Source organism: Poeciliopsis prolifica, unplaced genomic scaffold, assembly GCF_027474105.1.
Source record: "Poeciliopsis prolifica strain line A6 unplaced genomic scaffold, Auburn_PproV2 SCAFFOLD008, whole genome shotgun sequence".
Taxonomy (NCBI): Eukaryota; Metazoa; Chordata; class Actinopteri; order Cyprinodontiformes; family Poeciliidae; genus Poeciliopsis; species Poeciliopsis prolifica.
In genome coordinates, this window is record NW_026562383.1 from 1,045,784 (window position 1) to 1,069,677 (window position 23,894).

The following is a 23,894-nucleotide window of genomic DNA, read 5'->3' on the forward strand; positions in this document are numbered from 1 at the left end:
CAGATCAAATGTAAGTCATAGTAAGACACGGTAGTGGAGGTATGGTGATGTGGGGGTAGTTATGTACAACATCAGTTGTCTGTAAGATGTTTCTTCTAATTTATGTAGATTAAAATAAGTTGTTTGATATAACAGACTGAAAGTCCATCAATCCAGAGAGCAGCGTGGAGACCGTCAGGAGGATTTGGTCAGGACAGGTCCATAGAGGTCAGAGGTCAGAGCTGGAGCTGTTTTGCAGCTCATCTCCACTATGTCTTAATATACTTTGCAGTATATTAATTTACTTTGTTTTTTTATGCAGCTGCATAAAAAAAAAAAAAAAAAAAAAAGAGACCCCACCCCCACTAAAAAAAAAAAAAGAAAAACAAAAAAAGCAGATATCTCCTCAGCTTCTCTTCCTGACTGACTGGTCATCGCCTGGTCAGGTCAGACTAAAGCAACTGTTTAATGATGATCAGACCCTGATTTGATTCATATCCTCATTCAACAATGAATTGAAACTGGATTTGCACGAAGACGTTCACTATTGTCTCAACAGCTCACACTTTGCTGACATATGATGTCATCGCAAATAGAAATGAAACCGCCTGTACATTGGAGCAAAGTGTCGTGTTAGATTCAGACAGGTGACACGGCGGCAGAAAGGGTTTCTGACACTGCGTGGAAAAAGTGCAGATCCGCAGTAGACTGACCGTGAAGGCAGGAGTGAACCACTTTTGAGCACCTCGCATTGCCTATTGTGGGAGCTCCCCACCGGAGTGATCGATCCCCTGCAACCTGTGCGCATGGCACGCATTGGACCGATATTGAGTCGAAGGCGGTGTTGTGGCTGTACGGTGACGTCTTAAGGCAGGTCCTGGTCAAACCTACCAATGGTACTAGTCGGTCCTACTCTGCTGGGACTGATCGCAATGAATGGGTTTCGGAGCTCTGCACGGCAAAGGAGCACCCACAGCGCGACGAGGCGGATAAGGGGATGCGGCATCGGAACGCGGGAGCGGTCCATCAGCACCACATACCAGACGAAGAGCGAGGGAACAACGAGCAGAGCCGAGAGCAAGTCGCGCCCGTTTTCAGTCTGCCGCCCCCGCCCTCTTCTCACCACAGAGTCCGCACTCCAACCACCGCCGCTCAGCGCCAGAGCCTCCAGGAGCTCCCGTGTGTGAGCCAGCCCCCTCGGAGACCGGTTCACAGCGGCGACCCGCTGCCGCTGGCGAGCTGCGACAGCAGCCGGCGACCTTCACAGCGAGGCGGCGAACCCAGCGCCGGTCAGCCGGTGCACCTGCGGCAGGATCTCATTCCCTGGGCCCCGGACGGCTCGCAGGAACCGCCGCCGCTGCAGTCAGAGAGGGAGGCTGTTTTTCCAAGCTGCCACTGCAGTTTCTCGGAACAAGAAGCGAACCTTCCTCCAAATCAATCCCATCCTGTAGACTCTCTCACCCCGCAGCCCTCCCCGCCTTTCCCACCACTCCTGCCGCCGCCACCAACGTCTTCCTCCTCTCTGCTCTTTTCTCGGAGATCTGGAAGAGGGGATCGTCTCCGAAGGAGCGCCAATAATTACCAACAGGCGAACACCGTGGAACGCTGCAGGGGAGGAGGAGGAGCAGGAGGGCACCAAGACCACAGGCAGTTGTTGCAGCCACAGCAGCAGCAGCAGCACTGTCATTTAGGACTCCAACAGAGGGACCCCTCCCCTGAAGGAAGCCGTGCAAACTCACAAAAAGGGCACTCTTTAGATGCACGCGAGTCAAACGAGGCTAAGAAAGCGCTCGAGTGTCAGATTCAGGATCTGCAGCAGCAACAGATCCCACAATTGCGAGCGCAGCAACAGCTACTGGTGGGAAGCAGCTTGCCCGTCAACTACTGCGCAAGCGGCACCAGAGAGCTATGTAGAACTCACCGGGCTCCTCTGCTGCAACAGCAGGAGCGGCAGCAGCTGCTGCAGCATCGGCAGCAGCAACGGCTGCAGCAGCAGCAGCAAGGCGCGCCGGGGCTCCGTCCCCAGCCTTCGCAGCAGCAGCAGCAGCAGCAGCACTGTGACAGAGAACGCAATAAGTGTGAACGGATCGCCGCGGAGGGCGGTCAGGCGCAGTCACACAGCCGCGTAACCCCCCCTGCAACACCGCACGCATACGCGGGGAACTCGTCTGCTTCTGGCAGCCACAGCAGCAAAGACAGCCCCAACTACGGCTCCAGCTATCACCTGTGGCCCGAGAGCCCGCATAAAGGAGAGGAGAGGATCCGCATCGACCTCCATAAGGTACAGACCCTCCGCTCCCAGCTGCTAATTAACCGATCCGGACAACAAACAAACTGCAATTAGCTTTTCATTTAATGACCACGCCTGTCATCTGATTTTGATAGAGCACAATATATTTTAGGTAAAGTGAGCGGCGTGTGTGTGTGTGTGTGATGGGCTTCACATTATTTTCAGCGTCGACAGAAACACTGATGTAAGTACTTCACATGTGACCCAGCATGTTGTGTGGTATTTTGTTTCATTTGATTACGCGCGCACGCGCGCGCACACAAAAGAGCAATGGCGCTGTGTCGCGCGCACACACCTGTTCCGTGTTGCAGACTTGTTTTGGGGGCCCGCTGACAGGAGCCTAATGAAGCTCCCTGGCAGCCGAATTACAGCGCGTTTGTTGCTCCCGCTGAACAGAGGGGGACCGGAGCGGAGGATGCTCCCGATCTGCCTCCCCGACACAACACAGACAGAGGCTGGGCAAACCGACACAGGCCTGTACCTGCAGCAGAGCATGGCCAACTTATTCCACTGACGTTACATATACAGAATGTTCTCCTGGTCTTCATCCACTTTCATTTATGGGAAAAAGTGCCCTGTGCATATTTCATATTTTTGTTGTAATATACTTACATGTTGCTAATCACCAAATTATTTAATATCAGAAAAGGATGATCTGAGTAAAGATGTTGAATTTGGGGTTTTTATTTTCTGAAACATAATATACAGCTCTGGGAAAAAAAAGAGACCAATGTAAAATTATTAGTTTCTCTGATTTTACATTTCTTAGATATATGTTTGAATGAAATGAACAATGTTCCTTTTATTCTATGAACTACTGACAACAAAAGCAAAAGATTAGTATTTATTTGCAGAAAATGAGAAATGGTTAAAATAACGAAAAGGATGCAGCACTTTCAGACCTCAAGTAATGCAAAGAAAACAAGTTCATACACACACCCACACACACCCACACACACCCACACACACCCACACACACCCACACACACCCACACACACCCACACACCCACACACCCACACACACACACACACACCCACACACCCACACACACCCACACACACCCACACACACCCACACACACACACACCCACACCCACACACACACACACACACACCACACACACACACACACACACACACACACACACACACACACACACACACACACACACATATAATATAAATAGAATGTACTTTATTGAGCCCAGTGGGAAACAAGGTACTCCATCTAAGGTATTAAATAATAATTCAAATATAACCATAATAATAATAATAATGTGTGTGCGTGTAAGAAACAAAGGCTCTGTATGTGATGATATACGTTTCACTTTCTGAGATGTCTTGGAATAAATATCAAACTTTTATGCAATATTCAAATAGCATAAAAAGTCAAATCATATTAATAAAAAAGTCAAATCATGCTTTTGTTTATTTAGGGTGAAGAGAGCTATCCACATTGACCTTGCCCCATGTGAAAGTCATTGCCTTCATTGTTAATTAATTAGTCTCATTTCTTTGAGAAATTATTTTAACCCACGTCTGATTTACCAGATCTCCAGAATCAAGAAATCACTTCAATAGAAGCTTTATTACTGCATGAAAAACAACAACAGTAACTAAAATAAAACAACATATTGTGTCTATTTATAGGTTCAGAATAGAATAGAATTATTACAACAGGAGCAAAGTGACAGGCAATCAAAGCAAATAGTTTGGAACAAAGATAGAATATAAAATGCATGAAAACAGAAAAAAGAATAAAAATACTGAACAGTAAGTGCAACATTTCAGCGAACACACAATGTAGTTATATATAAAAAAATGTAATCCAATCTTAGTGAATGTGCGACTGAGTTGGTTCATTTAAAAATGTACATTTCCAGAAGAGATTTCCAGGACCAGTTCTAAGGCTTTGGGGCTCCTGCAAACCACAGCAGGAGCCATTATGCAGAAATGAAACACGTAGGCTGGAACCTGAAACAGTGGAAGGACTTCCCAGGAGTGGTCAGCCCACCAACATCACTCCTAGAGTGACGACTGATCCAGGAGATCACTGAAGAACCCAGAACTCCCACTAAAGCTACTAATACTGACTGAAAAGAATTCTGAATGCAAAGGCCCAGCTGACATTTACCGGAACACGTCCTGATGATCCTTTAGAGTTTTGGGTGAATATTCTGTGAACTGGTGACACAACAGCGTAATGTTTGGAAATTGCAAAACCTCTGAGATCTAACGCAGCATTTTAAAAAGGGACATCATCTGGGTCTTTCAGCATGGTGGGTCGTCTGGGGTTGCCTTGGTGCTTCAGAGGAGAATTTCTGACCAGCAAACTTTGGAGTGAACTTGTTATGATCTAGATTTGAATCTGAAGATGTGGATTAATCTTAATGCTCAGAAACCCTTGATCTAAAACAAGTCTGCAAAGAAGAGTGAGTTAAAATTCTTCCAGAGCAATGTGAAAATCTAGCAAGGATTGCAAATCCTTGATAGCAGCTGTAGCACCAAGGGTGGCCTATTAGGCTTAGGAAGAAAGTTCTGTTTTATACAGGGCCTGGTTGGTTTGGATAAGCTTCTCTACTCAATTAGATCAGAAACTGAAACTGTTCTTACTCAAGCTCTCATATGACATTCAAATTTGTACAAATCTGGAACATTCAGGTGAAATATATAAGGGGACAAATGCATTTTCCCAAGTTGCCTGAAGAAAAAGATTCAAGGTTTATCAATAATAATAATAAGTCTTTTTCTTTTATGCAACTGCACTTATCAGAGGAGTAATTTATTCAGATTTAAATCTATTCATTTTCAGTTGAGCTACATTACTTTAGATTGAATTCCTAAAAAATATTCACTTTTTAGTGACATTTGAATTTATGGAATTGAACCCATCAATACCCTAATTGGCTTCGAGCAAAATGACAAGCATCGGGTAGAAAAGCCAAAAATTGTAATCAAGTAGGAGTAACATTACAAAGTAGCCACCTAAGAAATTCTTCAATATTTTATCTAAAAATCAAACCGTTTAATATTTAAAAATGATGTCTTCAGAGAAAATGTAAAGTTATGCACAATATTTGCTACTTTAAATACTAGAATGGAAACATAACAAATTCAGGCAAGAGAAACACTTTCCTAAATAATTTTTTTCTTTCTAAACATATGAAACACACGCACACGCTCACACACATATGTAATGAATCCAGTAACAACATGTACTGATCTCCAATTTGCACAAAAGGCTCAGTAGATAGAAAATAACATTAGAACAAAGCTTGTGTACAAAACGAGAGGTTTCACTTCAACTGAAACTGGAGGTGTGTGTCTGCGTCTCATGCAATTTTGATTAAAACATGCTTGTTCTTCATTTAGTGAAGTTAGTCACAATATAGGGTATCCAGTAATTTTGATCAAGGAGTAGTAATATTTTCACTGTAATATTACTCAAGTAAAAGTAAAGAGTGTAGTACAGTAAAACTAAACCTACAAGTAAGTTTTTTTTTTTTTTTTTTTTTTTCGCAAAAAGTTACTCCAGGAAATGTAACTGACTTATTGTGACAAGTTATGATCCACATATGAAGGTGAGACAGCATGTCTTAATTAGAACAGATTGATGTTAAAGGGCCAGGCTGATATATTTTCCAGGCTAATAGTGCCATTTCGTAGCACAATCGAGTATCTATGTTACCTTCAGTTATAAAAATACTGTAAATATCAAATATGAATTGAAAGAAATTTGACTTTGCATATTAATGCATTGAAATTGGGCTTCTGTCTCTTTAAAAACTCCTGATTTTTCTGAAGCTCCACTTAATTAAGTAATCACAACATGGCTCCTCTATTAATCCTTTAACAATGTTTTTATCAGCGTTGCACTCAGAAGTAGCTCCTATAATAAACTCCATAGCTGTGCAGTTCCACCAGGTGCTTGCTGGTAGCCGGTGACTAGTCTGAAGGAACTGAATGGGGGAGTCGCACCAGTAGAAACATCAGTTTTTGCTAAAAGAATCTAAAAATATTTGCTTTGTTTCATGCATGAAAACCTCTGGTGTGAAAAGTATGTGTTCCCTGTGCAGTGCTATTCAAAAATAGCAGCTCCTCTCATTGTGAGAAATATTTTGAACATCACAGGTGTGTGTCAGTCAATTAGAAAATCATCTAAAAGTTTATTTGTAACAATTGTTGAAATCAAAGGGTGGAACTCGGTTTTTAGATATTAAAAATTGGAGCTGCTCTTTGAGGCGGAAGCTCTGAGGCTTGGAAACTGCAGCTTAGAGGAGGAGCTGCGTCTGGAGGGCGGGGCTATGTCCACTCAGTATTTTTACACAGCTGAATGGTTTCCATGGGAGACCAAAGGATTTCTCAAAGATACATCAAATAATCAAGGCAACAATGTGAGTTTAATGAGGGAATAACATTATAATATGATGTGAAGATCAAAAAAGTCAATTTCACATAAAACTGCCCCTTTAATTGAAAACTCAAATAACAGATTAAGTAAATAAAAGAAGTGCAGAATTGTTAAGTGTCTGATCTATACAGCAGTGTAGCTGTATTGAGCTGTTTAGCAGCCTTGTGGTTTTAGTTTGAAATATATCTCTAGACATTTTTAGGACAACAACAACCCTACCAATAAAAAACACCAATCTCAGTTATGTAGCCGCTGCCTTTAAATTAGCTAACAATGACAAGCATTACACTGAGTCTCCTGAAACCTGATTGTCAGGAGAAAAGAGGGGAATAACATTCATGTCCTTAAACAATTTGAGGACACTGCACAGTTAGAGGACATAGGAAGCGTTTGAGCCAAATGAACTGCTGTGTCCTTCAGGACCAGGAAAATAAAATGTGGCAAAAGACCTGCATCATCCTTCAGGTGCTCCATCCAGGGTGGTAAGATTCTAGGGACTGGACATTTTGATGCTCAACCATTGAAGGTGCAGACGTGATATTTTAGGACTGGAAATAGCAAATTCATACAGCCAAACATTTGGGAATTACATTTTCACCTTTCAAAGCCTTTTTGTAAAGCTGCCTTTAGTTTGGGGATGTTTAAAATTTAAAACCGGCATTTTTATAAGGTTTTCTTATATATACAAAGAACATTGGCATAAACAGCAAATCTCCTGATGTCCTTTTCATTATGATTGCTGTCAAATTTGATATTAACTGTTTCCATAAGTTTTTGGAATTAGCTTGTATTAAATTGGGTTTGCTCCAAACTCAGCAAGAACATTTCAGGCAGATGACTGAGTGACAGCAGGGGTCCAACCAGAGGTGGGGGCCAGGCACAATAAGCGTTTACCCCTCAAGTAACAGGTCAGGTCCTAAATAAAGAAAGTACCAAGTCATGCTTTGATTATGAAGTCTTGGACAAGGTCGACCTCAGGCTGCTTGTGACCTGTTGTGAATTAAATGGAAGTTAAACAGCCAGTTAATTTAAACAAATAATGGGTAAATTGATCCATAATCAAAATAACTAGATTTCATTGCAAAACTATACATACAATTGTCAAAATTATCTTTGCTATTTACGCCACTGTTTGCTCCATCAGAGCATCAGTAAATGATAATAAATTTAAAAGTACGATTAAATGCAGTTATGAGCAGTTTAGTGACAAATCCCTCTTCTTTATGTAGCTGCTGTCCTGAAGAAGCTAAATATGTTTTACAAGATTGTGCTTGTGGGGCGGTGACTGCAGTCACCTTCAGGCACAACCGTACAGCTACCTGAAGAAGACTGAAAAGAAGTTGAGAATACTGTCTTTTGATCACTTTTATTGTTTTTACTGTGAACACGGCATTCAAATCCAGAAAAGAGAAACAAAAGGAAAAGCTTTTAACTATTCACTGATCTTTATTTTTGCTTTGGCTTATCAATCTTTGTGCATGTTGTGGAAAGTTAGTTGTTTAGCCTGGAGTTCTTCCTTCCCCAGATTTATTTGTTTTTGATCAATTTGTAATTTGTGCCAGAAAAAGAAAAAAAATATTTTTCAATTTTTTCTGTGTTGTGTTAGAAAAAACTATAAAACTATAAGAGGGCCAGGAGTTAATACAGTTAAGCTCAACTATTATTTTTATTTTTTTTTCACATACATTTTTATTGAAGTGGCATCTTTTGTCATTGACTTGCAGTGTCACAATTTGAATTTTTTATTTATTTTTTTTAGCGGCGCTAGTGGCTTGCATTTTTTTGACAGTAGACTGACAGAAAAGAGGGCGAGGAGAGGGGGAAGACATGTGGCAAAGGTCGCCGGGCCCTTGAGTCAAACCCACGACATCCGCGTTTGGAGGACTGAGGCCTCTAAACGTGGGGCGTGCTAACCCCCTGCGCCACCACAGCACGCCCCAACCTCAACTAATTTAAGAGACTTAAGTGACACGCTGTGAAATATGTTGAGTCCTCTGAATATCTATACATTGAAACAGGAAATCTATACAATGGAAATAATTTGTCCTGTTAAAAAAGGTGTTGTCTGCTGGTAACCTGCCTGTGTGACATGATGGAGAGAAGTGGGGATTTTATTGAATTTTTATTGGAAGATTTCCATTATGACTTCAGGGTGCTCTCTATCGTAAAGCATTTTGCTCTGAGCCTATCACCCAGCAAGCCTGGGTGTTTACTTGTAGCAGCTCTGGCAATAATGTTAATATAACCACTGACAGCACTCATGACTCCGACTCCAGGCTGGCAATAAAATCATCGGCCCTTCATCAGTTGCTTCTGTTTGCATTTGAGAAGCTATTCAACATTATTCTGCATAATATGCTCTGTTTGGGTAACTTGGGTGATGTTCCAAGTCCTTCCCAATGTCGGGTCGCCCTCTATGCCAGCATTGACAGGGATGACCTCTCCACCACCGATTGGTCTGGTCGGGTCCTTCTGTCATGAAATGGTGGTGGAAGTGGTGAGGCAGACGCAGTGACCCAGGTTGAAGTGAAATGAAGATGCTTTTAATGATGAAATAGTCCAAAATACAGGCAGCAATCTGGATCAGGGAAACCAGGGCTCAATGCAGGTAGCAACTGGGTATACGAATGGACGGCAATGACGACGAACTGAGAACACATACGACAAGGACCCAACGAGTAACAAAGAACACAGTAATATTAAATACAAAGAGGTAGTCAGGGAACGAGACACACCTGGGAGCAATCAAGGTGAGACAGGTCAACATGGAGACTCAGAGACACAGAAACTGGGAATAAACACAGAGAAAAACACAGAACATGACAACGGGGACAACCTTTGGGAATCATTCTGGAAGTAAACCTTTTCTTCATTTATCTGAACCAGGAAAATAATCTAATTTCATACTTTTTTCAAATGTATCTATGCTGTGTGGGAATTCTGTATGACAAATTAAAATAAATGAAAGAAACATTAAAATGACAAAAAACCCTGGACCAAAATGGAATGAGATATTTAGAAGACAATCATTTGAGTTCCAGTTAACATCACTATTTTAGTGTGTGGCATATTGCATGGAAAAGCACTGCTTTGATGATGAATTGATGAATTTTTTTTAGGTCTGACCTGCTGATTAAAATGTTCCTCTAATTCCGTTTTTTTAGGGACTATTGGACATAACAGAAAAAAACAGAGCTGTACCTTATTCAGGAGAGGTTCTAGTTTTAAATCATAAAATAACATAATAAAGAAATAATTTTTATATCATATGCCTCTAAGCATCAAATTATATTCCGCTAACTTTATCTACTTTTTAATAAGCTTAGGAAATTTGCATCACAGTACAGGCTGTTGATTTAATACACTGAAAATAGCGACTGTTCCAGTAAGTTTTCAGTATTGGACAAGATCACTGATAATCTCTGGCAGTCTGATTGGTGCAATTCTAATTTTAACATTACACATGTAAAAGATTGTGTTTTCAAAACCCCATTTTTCTCTCAAACTGTTGAATGTAAGGGATTTCAGAGGAAGACTTGATTCCGATCTCTAGTTTTTGTGAAGTTTTGAGATGATGCACATTGTCATTAAGAGGAATAATAATTATAATTCAAAATATTATTTCAAGTCTGCTGGCTTCATAAGCAGTTATTAAATTATTACATTAGTAGCAGAGGAGACACACTGGGTGTGTGTGAGATCAGTTGTAACACTAGAGTTAATCTTGTAACTTTTAATTTGCAATAAGCTGAGTCGTTCATTTACACTTAAAACACACATAACTGATCGAGAGAACCCCAGAGGTGGCTGCTTAAGTGCCTGACATAAATGTACCTGATGAGCATGAGCTTGACTGTCTGATATTGGCTTCCATGAACACTGAAGCTGGCATTAAGAATTTTAAACATACATTTTTCTGTGTTTGTTCCTTACTTTAACTCAGACTTATAAAACGTCGTTATCATACCTATGTCCAGTATGTTCTATGACAGCGACTGAAAACTTAAAACGATCAAAAAGAAGCATTTAGCAGTTTTACTTTGAACCTTTTTGTTATCTTCTACAGTGGGACCAGGGCCACCAACGTGATGGAACAACCTGGCATCCTATAGCAAATGATGTTCTCTGACTTCCTTTTTAACACTTCACTGACACAAAAAATAGATAACGTTGAGTTTTTGTTTTTTTACTTGTAGTAAGAATTTCCACAATAAAAATTGTTGTCTTATAGATTTTAGCTTTGGTGTGTTTACTGATCAGGGAAAATTTGGTTGATTTTCCAACACCTTTGGAAAATCAATGAAATAAAATAAAAACAATCATAGTAGTTTTAAGGATTCAAATATAATCCAAACAGTGTTCAAAGAGATACATATTTGTGGGATCTCTTCAGTGATGATGGTGCGACGCTGCTTCTGAACATTTCTTATACAATATTTTCAAACTAACCAACTTAAATGAAAAGCAGTCCGCACCCAGAGATGTCTGCACCCCAGACATCTCTGGGGTCTGGGGTACAGCAGAGTACCAATCAAAATGGCAAAATTCTCAGAATCAGCAGGAAGACAAACATAAACTTTCTACACTACTGATGAGAATCACACTGGCACAGTGATGTTTGTATTATACAGTAATTATTGCCTTTGCTTTACAGCTCTTCAGCGTAGAATTGGGACAGTAAATAGGACTTTTGATTGTCAGACAGACATTACATAACCCTATTTTAATTTTAAAACCAGAATCAGAAAGTAGAAAAATGTTTCAGAAACACATTCTGCTTTTTCCTCAGTTGTGTTGTGTTAAGTATACTGATAGGGTAATACATACTATCTATTGATGAATATTTTCCAGCATCATGATAACATCTCATTGACTTGCCTTTAATCAGGCAGCCTCCTCTCACCCCTCCCTTTTGAAATCTCTTAAACAAAGCACCTGTGACCGAACAAGTCTGACCTAGTGTCTAACATTACATTATCCCACTGCACACCTCGAAACTCAATAGCAATAGTCCCTGAATAGATGGCAGTTAGTCAGATATTGTACCTACCTTAGGAACATTACTGCTGCCTTTGTGGTATGCTGTGTAAGTACTCTAATACTTGGCACTTACTGCCATGGCTGAGGTCCCTCCTCACAGAGGCCACTGTAGGTTATAAAGACTGCTGGATTCATTCTCATCTCACTTATTTTGGGGGCATGTAGTCCAAGTAGAAAAATCACAAATAATGATAGGCTATAGCTTAGTCCAGTTTGCAGATACCCTTGACCCTTAATCATGTGGTCAGATTCTGAGAACTGGAGATAATTTAAAGGGGCAATATTATGTAGGATGGATGTTTTGAGGTTTATATCATATTGTGCATCTGCCGGGCTCATTAACGGAGCTGATTCTCTGTAAAGCGCTGGTAAAAACACTGTTAAAGGATTATTAGAGGATATAAAGCTTTATACCATGAGCTTTATATGACATGGTGACCATTCAGCGTGGCTAATCATGCTTCTGAACAAAGCTCAGTCGACTTCCATGAAACTCCTCCTTGGAGCTGCAGACTCCAGCTGAGCTTCCACCTCACAGAGCATCACTCCTCCCCCTGTCTCTCTGCTCCTCCAGACTAGCAGCAGTAGCAATTAGCAAACACTTGCACTACAAAAACACAAAATCTTACCAAGTAGCTTTGGTCTAGTTTCTAGTGTAAATATCTTAGTACACTTGAGATAAGACAAAACTAATATAATAGTAACTTTGAAGATAGATGTACAGGCTTGTTTTAAATAAATAATTCCTTAATATTATTGAAGAAATATTTGTTCCATTGGCAGATTATTTCACTTGTAGCAAAGCATGTTTCCCATAAGTTAAATGATCTGTCAATGGAACAAGTCTGCATATCTTGCTTTTAAGTTAGTCTATCTTATTCCAATTTTAATAAGATATTTGCACCAGAAACTAGACCAAAATTACTTGGTAAGGGATCAATAAAGTCAAGTATAGTCTTTGTGTTTTTGCATTGTGGTGGAACTGCAAAATTTGTTTGTTGTGTCTGCTTCATAGACATCACAGACAACAGTTGAGCCCAAAATAATTCATACCTCTGATAGACTCAAAATGAAGGGTGAAAATAATTTCCAACATAACATTTTAATAAAATGCAAAATACAACAATGACAACAAAAAGCACACTAGATCATTAAACACATATCATACTCCTTTCACTTTGATTCATAATCTTTTGATAGATGCCAGTCTCATTTAATATCAGAAACAAACCTCATTGTTGAATGAAGTTTAGATGAAGTTTTCATCTAAATTTGCCAGGAATATGAATCATTTTGGGCTGCCCTGGGCTGTCGTCCCCTCACCCCTGTCCTGCCTTCTTGGCTGCTTCCAGCATTGCAATCTGATTGCATGCGGTCCACCTGCTCAGCCTGCCAGCCATATGGTGTTAAAGTAAACTTGATACATCATCCCACATCAGCTTCTTTTTTTGCTCTTCGATCCAGATCAGGAACCTGGAGGTGAATTCTGTCTGCTTTATCAGCAGCCATTGGTCCCAGTGGACACCCTGACCGCTCCATGGACATGCGACCCCATGGAGCACAATATACAATTCACTAAGTGTTCTGACACCATGTTATCTTTTAGATTGTGTAATAAGCTGGTGTTTTTTTACTCACTCGGTGCAACAGTGAGCTTTAGTCATCCATGATACTTTTACAGGTCCACTGATCTCCCGTTCATGAGCCTCTGAAGATCCTGAGCACACTGGAAACACCTCACTAGTTCTTGTTTCCTGCAGTCACTGGTTGTTCTCCATGGATGTCTGCTGGGTTCCTTAGTGTCCATGAGGCTGATTGTTCTCTACTGTAACCTCTGAGGCCGACATCTACTGTCTACATTTATACTGAAGTTCAATTCTCTGCTCTTTTCTTAGCCCTTCCTCCTTATTATTCTCAAATTGGTGCTCTTTAGGTGCATCGGCATTAAAGGAGCTGGATTCAAATGTGTGCCATAGCTTTCAGAATTTTTTTTTTTTTTTTTGTAGAATTGAAAAATCATTATCCTTCCAGGTCATAATTGTGTGGACCCTTGGTATTGTGTGACAAAGCGGCGGTCTCTGGTTCTCATGCAGCTGAGTGACCACCATCACTTCTGCATGAGAAATGAAGAGCTACTATATGTAGATGTGAACATGCAGCTGGTGATGCAACACAAGAAAAATGTTCAAGTTTTGTTGCTGGCAGCTGTCACAGAAAACATTTCTGTCGTTTGTCACTCACAGTGCATCTGTCCCATAATGCATTGCTGTGAACGCTCGGTGGGAGAGAGGCTTTTAGGTCACAATAGGTAGTTTGATTAATCTGTGTTATGTAATATCCATCCATCCATCCATCCATCCATCCATCCATCCATCCATCCATCCATCCATCCATCCATCCATCCATCCATCCATCCATCCATCCATCCATCCATCCATCCATCCATTTTCTAACACCCTTATCCCTCGTGGGATCAGAGGTGCTGGTGCCTATCTCCAGCTACGTTCTGGGTCAGAGGTGGAGTGCTTTGTGATATTAATGTGTTAAAATTTTCAAACTAATTTTATGTGTTAATACATTACCGTTGTCAGCCCTCATTTAAACAAAACTTTGTTTCTTTACTCCTGTTTCCAGGCTGTGGTAGTAGAATGTGGTAAAGCTTTAAAAGTGAGGGGTTTGGTAATTTGCTTGTTTTTAAGATATTTCTTTAAATAAAGGTAAAAAAAGAAACATCTTGTGTTTCTTAATTTGTCAGTTTGTTGCTTTATTGTTCTTGATCCACCCAAATCTTCTCTGATTGCAAGTGGAATTTTCCTATCACTGAGATAATGTATTTTCACAGGATCTCTGTTTTTTCAGCTGGGTAATTTAAGGAAAATACCGAGATAATTTGCTTGTTGTAAAAAAACCGGACTTCATCCGATCAGTAGCGTGTTTGTGTTGGCCGAGATAATGTTGAATGCTGTAGCTTGGAACAATTGATGCAGACAGATCTGCTTATGCCCTAATTGACTTGTGGTTCTGTGCCAGGAGGAACATTATGCTGATTTAAACTTTCTATCGGTCATCTCTGTGCTGTTGTTACACGGGCCTCCGTTTGTTTTTCTCTTATTCGGCGTCCCTGTTTCCATTGACTTCTGCACTGGAGTCTGTGAGTGTAGCCAACACCTTCAAAGTAAACACATCTCACTGAACAATTAAATGTCAGAGCCTGGGTAGATCCCCAGCTCACATCCTCTGTATGTGACGAAGGAGTGGCCTTGCTGCAGATACCTGATAAAGGCTAAGGACTTTCCAGCCTGGAACGTGCAGGAGTGTTTTGTTTTGCTGCAGCTGACAGCACACATGGATAGTAAGTATATGAACCTGAAGCTCTTTTGATAATCACTCGCTGTTCTGCTTGTTTTATTGTCTGCTGTTTGAAGAGCTACTCTGCACTCTTCTGAAATAGACTTGTGTTACCATGTGTGTGTTGCCATAGAGAGATCAGGTTGGTGTTGTGTTAACAGCGTGTCTCCAGGGTGTTGAGCTAGGTCCGAAAATCATGTGCAGAAGATTATCTTTAGGATTTACACTTTTGTACATGTTTGTGCTGGTGGGTGTTTAACTCACACACTCCTGATCAACATTAGGATTCAAGTTTGAGCTTCAACATGCAAAGAGAAGCAAAAATAGCAGAAAGCCAAACAGAGTGAGTCATTCAGTTTGGTTAAGTTGATTTAAATAGACCTCATGCACAACACGTCATTTCAAGATACAAGACAAACTAGATGCAGACAAATATTCACATCAGTCCAGTCATAGACAGACATGTCAGTAGTATGGTGTGTTCTCCTTGTCACTGGAAAGTGTCAAACCAACAAAACCCTTTGAGTTCCTTGTTCTGGTCTCTCTTTTGTCTTTAGCAAAAGTGCCAGAAAAATCCTCTTGCTGGACCAGATGTAACAGGACACACACCTTTTAGACCCACATGTTTTGGTTTAGTTTTTACCCAGAATGCCGAGCGCTGTAGTGTGCTTCCTGCTTTTGGAGTGGTCTCTGATCCGCTTGGCGTTCATGTATGCATTAATTTGAACTGCATCAGAGTCCACTTCAATTGAACTGAGACCCGGGTTTAGAGGTGGACTGGAGTTTATATTCTTGATCTGCATCAGAGTTTGATTGCATGTCCACACATCACCAAACGGATTGGAATTTCCAAGCAGATGAACTAAAGTTCTACTAAAGCAAACTAAACCTTGGGTTTGATCCTAGTTATATTCAGTCAGATTTCTACCATGACGCTAGTTGGTGAGGAGTCTAGTGGCTAAAGAAGTCCAGTCAACCGGTAGGTTTAAACTCAACCCAAATGTGCATCAGTGGACCAGAGGTTTATGACCATTTGCTAAAGAAATCACTGTGGAAAACAAAACAACTACTGGCTGGTGGAAATGTTGCTTCAATAGGATTCATGTCGGGACATCGAGTTGGTCACTACAAAGTCTTCATTCTGATTTTCTTCAGCTATCCACAGCTGGACTTGCTGGTCTGTTGTAGAGCATTGTCCTGCTGCAGAAGCCAAGTTGGGTTAAGATTGAGGTAATGAATAGATGGCCGGACGTTTTCCTTCAGGTGAGTCCATGGTTCCGTTTATCACAGCAAGTCTCCCAGGTCCTCCAGCAGCAGGACAGTCCCAGCTCATCATGCTGCCACCACCATGCTTTACTGTTGGTATGATGCTCTTTTTCTGAAATGCAGTGTGACTTTTATACCAGATGGAACAGGACACACACCTTTTAAAGAGTTCAACCTTTGTCTCATCAGCCCACAGAATGTTCTCCTAGAAGTGTTGGGGATCAAGATGTTCTGGAAAAACTGAGATGAGCCTTAAAGTTCTTTGTTGCTCAGAAGTGTTTTTTGTCTTGGAACTCTGCCATGCAATCTCTTTCTCATAGTGGAGTCATGACCTCTGACCTTAACTTCAGCAAGTGAGGTCAGCAGTTGTTTGAGGTCTTTTGTGAGTCGTCACTGTGGGTTTTGGCAGTCGGCTGAGGTGGTATTTTGGCTGCATCGAAATTGAGTTTAAAGATAGTTTTTAATCATTTGCAGGCTCTTTTATTCTGTTTTTAAATGCTGGAACTCATCCTACAATCTGGTTACAAACTACCAATATGAAATGTGAACACCTGTAGTTGCTTTCCTCACCTTGAGCATTTGATGATGAGTGTTTCACTCACAGGGGGAGGGCGGTGCCCTCACACACACTAATATTACCTTATGGGCTCACTCAGTGCTCCACCTGTTAGTTCATCTGGCTGATGTGTTTGCACAAGTTGAAGTTACTTGCTTTCTATCTGATCACAAAGAGACCATGATGGGGGTTTCCTCAGCTGCCCGAGCTGCTGACTTGCAGTCACAGCATATGTTCTCACTCCAGTAGCTCATGGAATTTTTAGCTCCATTCTCTGACCTTTCATAATGTGTCATTTTTCTAATTTGCATTGTAGCTAACATCGTAATCTTTCCTAACCTCTGTAGTACGCCAAGTTTCCCACCACAGCTCTTAGCTTAATAAACGACCTCCTTTTATGTATATGGTAATTCCTGCGAGATGGTGCCAGTAGATGTCGGGCGTATAATGTATGACCACAATGTATATGCTTTATGGCTAATTAGGTTATTGATCTGAGGTTGCTTCTGCGCTGGGGCACAATCACAACACAAAGAGCGTGAGAGAATGAATAATGGCAGCTGTACGCAGATCTTTGTCGTTCGTTGCTGAGCTGTGTGCAGGTGTGCACACATGCCACTTAAAACACTGTTGTCTTGGAGCTGAGTGGCGGACTCTATTCAGCACCGTCTGCTTAATGGCTTAACATGCTTGTAAAAAAAAAAGGCAGATGTGGAATCATAGTTTAAGCACACAATGCTCTGCTCGCTGCCTGAACATTCAGGTTCTGAAAGCTTGACTCATTTTTGAGAGTTATTGCACATAGCATCTGCTTTGTGTTCAAGAGAGAACAGAGTCTCTGCATGCATGAATGAGACATTTAGTCTTACAGATCAGGGATGAACCAATCAGGAGCTTTTCTTCCTGATACTGCTGAGCGTCAATGAAGATTAGACTTAGATAGAGTAACTGTCCTATATTGTATCAGAGTCAATGAAGGCAATGTCACATGTAGGATAATTCACTTCAATCAAGTTTATTTATATAACAGCATTTCACAACAAATGTCACACATGTGACACATGCAATTCAAACTAGCTCATCAAACTTGCTAGTAAACAATTGAATTGTGGGAAATGATATGAATTTACCATTAGAAATGTAGACTATGTGATCTTAATCGAACACACAGGGTACGTGGTGGCCTTAAGGAAACCCAGGATATTAACCGAGTAATTGACGCCACACAAAATCTGTAGCTTTATAGTGCATAAAATAAATGATTAAAGCTCCCTCTTTGATGTATATGAAGCTGCAATCCTAACCTACTAGATATGTTGTCTCCATTTTGTCACCTTCCTAAAATAATGACCTTTGGCAAATAATGACTCATTTTTTGCCTAAGACATCATTTGGAAAGAAAGAAACTGCAATTTCTAAAATGATACATTTTTTACCAAAATTACTTTTGTTAAAAAAAGACTTTGTTCATTATTTTAGGAAAATGACAATATATCACTTCGAAAAAAGATGCATTTGTCATGTCTTCTAAACGTAGTTTTATCATCAGTGAAGGTCCATTTAATTGTGTGCAGAGAAAATTTATGGAGAAAGTGTTTCTTCTGCTTCACATATTTAGGTTTTTGCTATGGATCTCATAAAATGCATAGACTAGTGTTTCAGCTGCTCTCTGTGCTACACATAGACAGGTCAAAAACAAACAGTTAAAACCAGACATTTACATTCACTATATAAGAACCTACAGTATGCATAACATCATCATCACACTGGGTTTTTAGAATTGTTCAGTAACATACTTTTACATATGTAAATGTATGACTTTTTTTTGAAGTTTAAAAATATATTATAGGTCTTTTTCACTATCAGGTGTCAGTTGAAAATTTTAGTTTTTTATTTATTTTGAACAACAAAGATTTGATGAATCAGCAAATTAAGAGCACAATATAAAACAACATTTAGGAAACCTAAGATGTGAAATTAAGCTGTGAATGTTGAATAACAACTGCGTTCAAAAGTGTAAAATTCAAAATCTATCTGAAACCAATTTGAGCATTTCAGAAATTAAAACACTTCCCCCAGAAATCCAGTTTTTGTTTGCATTCTTCTGTGGCCATGGAGAATCACCCAGAAAAAAATCAAACCTCATCTGCATCTCATCCTTAATCTGTTTGTGATAATCTCTTATGCTTACATACAAGAACCTTTATATGAAAATAAGATAAGAATAAAGTCAGAACTCTGTGTATTTTTCTATTCAAGAGTTTGAGTGAAATGTCCGTGTTTGTTTTTATGCTGAAGTTGAACCAAGCTCATTTACTTAAGCTCTATTCACTGCATATTTGGACTAAATGTATTTTAAAATACATTTGTCTACCATTTGTATGTGTCTCTGCACATGTGTGCTTGTAGTTTCGTGTCAGTGTTTAAGGTGAAGAGGGCGAGTGAAAGAGTAGGATGATTGTTGTGTGGGTGTCTTTACACAGTGAATCTCTCCACCTTTCTCCTGCAGCCCTACCTCCTCTGACAAAACAATGCAATTGAAACTAAACTCTTCCTTGTGTGATTATTATGACATTTATTTCATTGCTGTTCTCGCATCAGTCTGTCGAATAGGTTACAAAACGCCATGTTTTTCACGCCAGTCCTGGATAACATTTTAAAAAGTTGTGACTTCTCATGCTTCCTCATTTTTCTGCTGGTTCCTTTTAAGACTCTGTGCAAAGCTGCTTCCTCACTGTCCTCTACCTTGGCCTGTAAACATGTATTATGAAGATCTAAACATGAAGCATTCTTTGTGGAACATGAACTCCTTTCACATTTTTGAAATATGTATTGAATTGTCATCTGTGCAGAAAGGATGTTTGTATATAGTACTGTGAAAAGTATTTCTACTGACAGAATTTCTTTTATTATTTTGGACTTTTTGTAACACCTGACTGATTATAATTTTAGGACTGTACAAAGATACGCTAAGGCACGAGAACTGCCTGCCTCACCTCCAATCTGTTCTCTGCCGTTTCTGATCGCTCATGTTACACACAGTTGGTGACAAAAAACACTATACAATATATATAGAAGCTAAATTATGGAAAATCAGCTCATATTTTAAATGTTTTTTTTTTTTACCATTTTATTAGTGACGTACAGACAGGAGCATCATGCTGTGGCAGTCAGAGGTTGATCGATCCCAGGTGAGGCTCGCTGCTGCCTCACCTGCTGCACTTCCGAGGCTCTGAATGGGAAAATGCGAAAATTCACTGATTTTGAAGAAAAAAATAATAAAAAAATGATTCAGCTAAATAAAAAAGAAATACCTTACAGTACAAACCGCAGAGTGAAAATAACAATATAAATTATTTTCATATTTTTCCATTGTGACAAGTGAAGCTCTCCTTCCCCTGACTGCACGTCACTGTATATTAGAGGTCACAAGGCTTTGGTCAATGTGGATCGAATCTCACATTAAAAGACACAAGACAATGTGCACCTGGAATATCAACATTGGTTACTTTTAAACAGCACACAGTCCCCTCATATGTGTGACAGAGTGGTCAAAGCTTCAGAATGAAGACGTGTTGGAATACTCCACCTTTCTTCCTGCCCCAGTGCATTCCTCCAGTTTGTGATTCTGGTCTCTGTAATGTTTGAAACTGCATTTGTCTCGATTCCTGTACAGCAGTTCCAGCCTCCATCATCAGGTTGAAGGTTTGCTCCTTAATGGATGAGCGAGGCTCTGTTTCAGATCCCCGTTTGTCATTACAATTTCCTCTTTAACCCCTTCACAAGCTGGGCTCGCTTCACCAGCCGTCTTGTTTCTTTTTCTTTGAGAGTCCATTTTCAATCACTTTTCTTCTCCCCATCCACCTGTTCTTCTCTGACAGGCTGGAAAAAGCTTTTTAAATAGAATCAATTTATGCCAAAAGGCCCCAAGGATATTAGACACTTAATTTCATAACTAAAAAAAAAAGTAACAGGAAAGAAAAGGCACAGAGGGAAGGTGGCATAGCTCAAGGGTATTAGCATAATACCTGCAACTTTTATCCTGGGTGTTTTAAGATGTGTTGTGAGTTCTGATTATGGGTTACCCACCTGGAAACAAGACAATGTGCAGTGCAGTAAGGTACAGAAATAAATATGAGTGTGTTATGTTTTACCTTGTGTCTGCGAGGTGCAAATGGGTTTTGACTCATGCCTGCTTGTTTCTCTTCACTGGATAAAAGAGAGGTCATCTCTTTGCCAGATTAGGACTCAAATAGTTTGAGATTAGAGAACAAACTCAGTGGAACCTGCCATGTTGTGAGGTCTCCTGTTAGCGTCCAGAGCTCATGACATTCTGCACATTTCCACTCTGCCTCTTGAAGATTTTCAGTGGTTTTCCCAGTAAATAGTCTGGTACTGTCTTCTCTGCAACAGGTCTGTTGAAACTCACAAGGGAAACATTTGGAACAGGCAGTGGCAATTTACTCTAGTTAAGAATGAATTATTTAAAAAAACAAAAAACACACTGATGAGAATATGAGGTGACCTTGAAATCGTCTGGCTTTCTCTTGTTCTCTTGTCCTCTTCTTCTGCTCTTGTTGGCTCGTGTCCTCCTTCCTCCATAAATTCCAAGCTGGACGTTTCCAGGCAACTCCAAAGTCAATCTTTACTGACTTTGTTGTGCTATCGATCTGTCCGGTGCTATAGGTTGTCCTGGCTTCTCTCACTGCAATTGATATTTTTCCCCTTAGGGTGGAAAGAAAGCGCTTAGGCCAGAATTTATAGGGGGTTCATTTTCAAATGACTCACAATCACAGTTCAATAAAAATAGAAGTTGTCAGGTCGCTGGCATTTATATGCCTGATGCAGTCGTTGCTTTTCACAGCACTGAACAAGAATCCATAGAAGGTGAATTTTAAGGAAGTTTAAGGGCCATTTATAAGCTTTCGCTGTGCAAGTGATGTTTGGATGTTTAAATCGAGCCGAGGAGTGTAACCTGTAATATAAATCATCATATTTTTGAATTTTATGACAATTCACCAGCCACTTTATTCGGTACAGCCTGTTAGTACACAGTTGGTTGGCTTTAGAAGTTTCTGTTTGTGCTGATTTGACACAGTGTCTGAAAAGTTCATATTGACATGATCGCATCACAGATGCTGCAGATTTGTTGGCTGTACATCCATGATGGGAATCTCCTGTTTCCAAATTCCAAATTGATTGTGATGTGGTAACCGTGGAGACCGGTGGAGCACAATCAGGAAAGTAGTTGCAGGTTATCTATTTAATACACTATGTATTAAGATGGATACACTGGTCACTGCTCAGAAACTCCTGGTTTGGACGTTGGAGTCGCTGACTTTGAAATGTTTCCAAGTTTTATGCCTCTGCTAAGGCACAGACACACCATCTTCCTCAGATATGTTTCCATCTCCCCTGTAGTTCATTAACTCTTTTTCCAAAACAAACAAACAAACAAAAAAAAAGCATCTCAATATTTTTGTGAAATTGAGGAAGTTATTTAGAATTTTGCCATTTCCATTAAACTTTTCTAATGAGATAATTCAAAATGGGCGAAATGTATACATGGAAAGATGGCTTATGTTATTGCAGTGCTGTTGCCAAATTAGCCAATTTATGGTCATTCTGATGCTAATGAATATCTGTAAGTAAATATTTGAACTGATATATTGAAACATTGGTTATTTTGACCACTTTAACCAAAACCACTTGTCTCTTACTTCATTTCAACTTTGCATTTCTATCCCAATCCATGGTTGACCCTTGGTATAAGAGTAAACAATATGAACAATGAAACAAATGAAATGATAAAATCATTCATGTGAAGCCCTTTACCATATTGCTAAAGAAAACTATTGCTAAAGTTGTACTCACGTAGCATTTGTCTTTGTGTAGGTGCACGTGAACATGCTTATAGTTTTAAATCCAGGTGTTTATCAGAATAAAGTCATTCTACATAAGATAATTCCTGTATGTGAGGAGTGACACACTGATTCTGAATGAAACTTTCCCTCTTTCATCTCAGTTAATGTGTGAATGTGTCCAAGACAAGTTCTTCTTTGTGATCATCAGCCCAAATCTGGCATCAATCAAGCAATCAGGCGTAATGAGATTCTACAGAGGCAAATGGGCCAATACTGTTGATTAGAGGATGCTTTCAAGAGCTGATTAGCCAAACACTGAATGAGCGCTTAGTTCTATTTTAGGTTCCATGTAAATCTTAAGCAGATTTCTTTATTGAAAGAACTTTTTCATAAACATCAACTCTGAAAATAAAGGAGAGGAGAGTTTTAACTCGCAATGTCTGGATGTTTAGCAATAGAAATTATAATTAGTACGTCTAGTGGTGGGTTCAGGTTATCGGACTGAAAGTCACAGGTGAGTCTCAAGTCGTTAAACCAAGTCATGCAAGCCTCACTTAAAGTCCTAAACTTTTAACATAGATTCTTAAACAAGTCATTTGATAAACATCCGATTGAACCAGAGTAATGATTTATTAACATTTAAAAATTAGTTTTGAAAATATATTTTTTGTAAAGCAGAAGAACCGTCAAGACGAAGCAAACTTCCAAAATGTCTTAAAATCTGTGCTGCAGATTTTAAAACATAAAACATAATTATTCACTAGAGCAAAATGATGGTGGCCATGGTGTTAGGAGTTTGTCCGCAATGATTATAGTGCTGCCATTTGGGTTGCGCTGACTCTCTATGTTCATATTGGAATCTGTGACTTTCCAGGCTGCATGGCTGAATTTATGAAAACAAGGAAAACCTTGTTGTTAATCTGACATTATGCATTTAGTAATCCCTTTATGATCTTTGATTCACCGAGTTTTTGTGTCAACTTAAATATACAAAATTAGTTAGACATTGTTGCCTGTCTGCTTAGATTTTCAGCCCATGTTTTCTTGACTACTTACACAAAATCTAACAGTCTAGCTGTCTGTTGAAAATCATGTTTTGTTTCCAACTACATTCTAACAGCTGTCTCTAAGGTGAAAA

At 39.9% G+C, this 23,894-nt stretch overlaps 1 protein-coding gene across 1 annotated transcript in view; it reads left to right on the forward strand.

Annotated features, from left to right (window-relative positions):
* Positions 1-517: 517 nt before the first annotated feature.
* kcnn1a (potassium intermediate/small conductance calcium-activated channel, subfamily N, member 1a) overlaps positions 518-23,894 on the forward strand; it is an 83,969-nt gene continuing 60,592 nt past the window's right edge. The window contains exon 1 of the mRNA XM_055032551.1: positions 518-2,260. Coding sequence (XP_054888526.1) covers positions 977-2,260 — 1,284 coding nt within the window. The 5' untranslated portion in view covers positions 518-976. The remainder of the gene's footprint in view (positions 2,261-23,894) is intronic.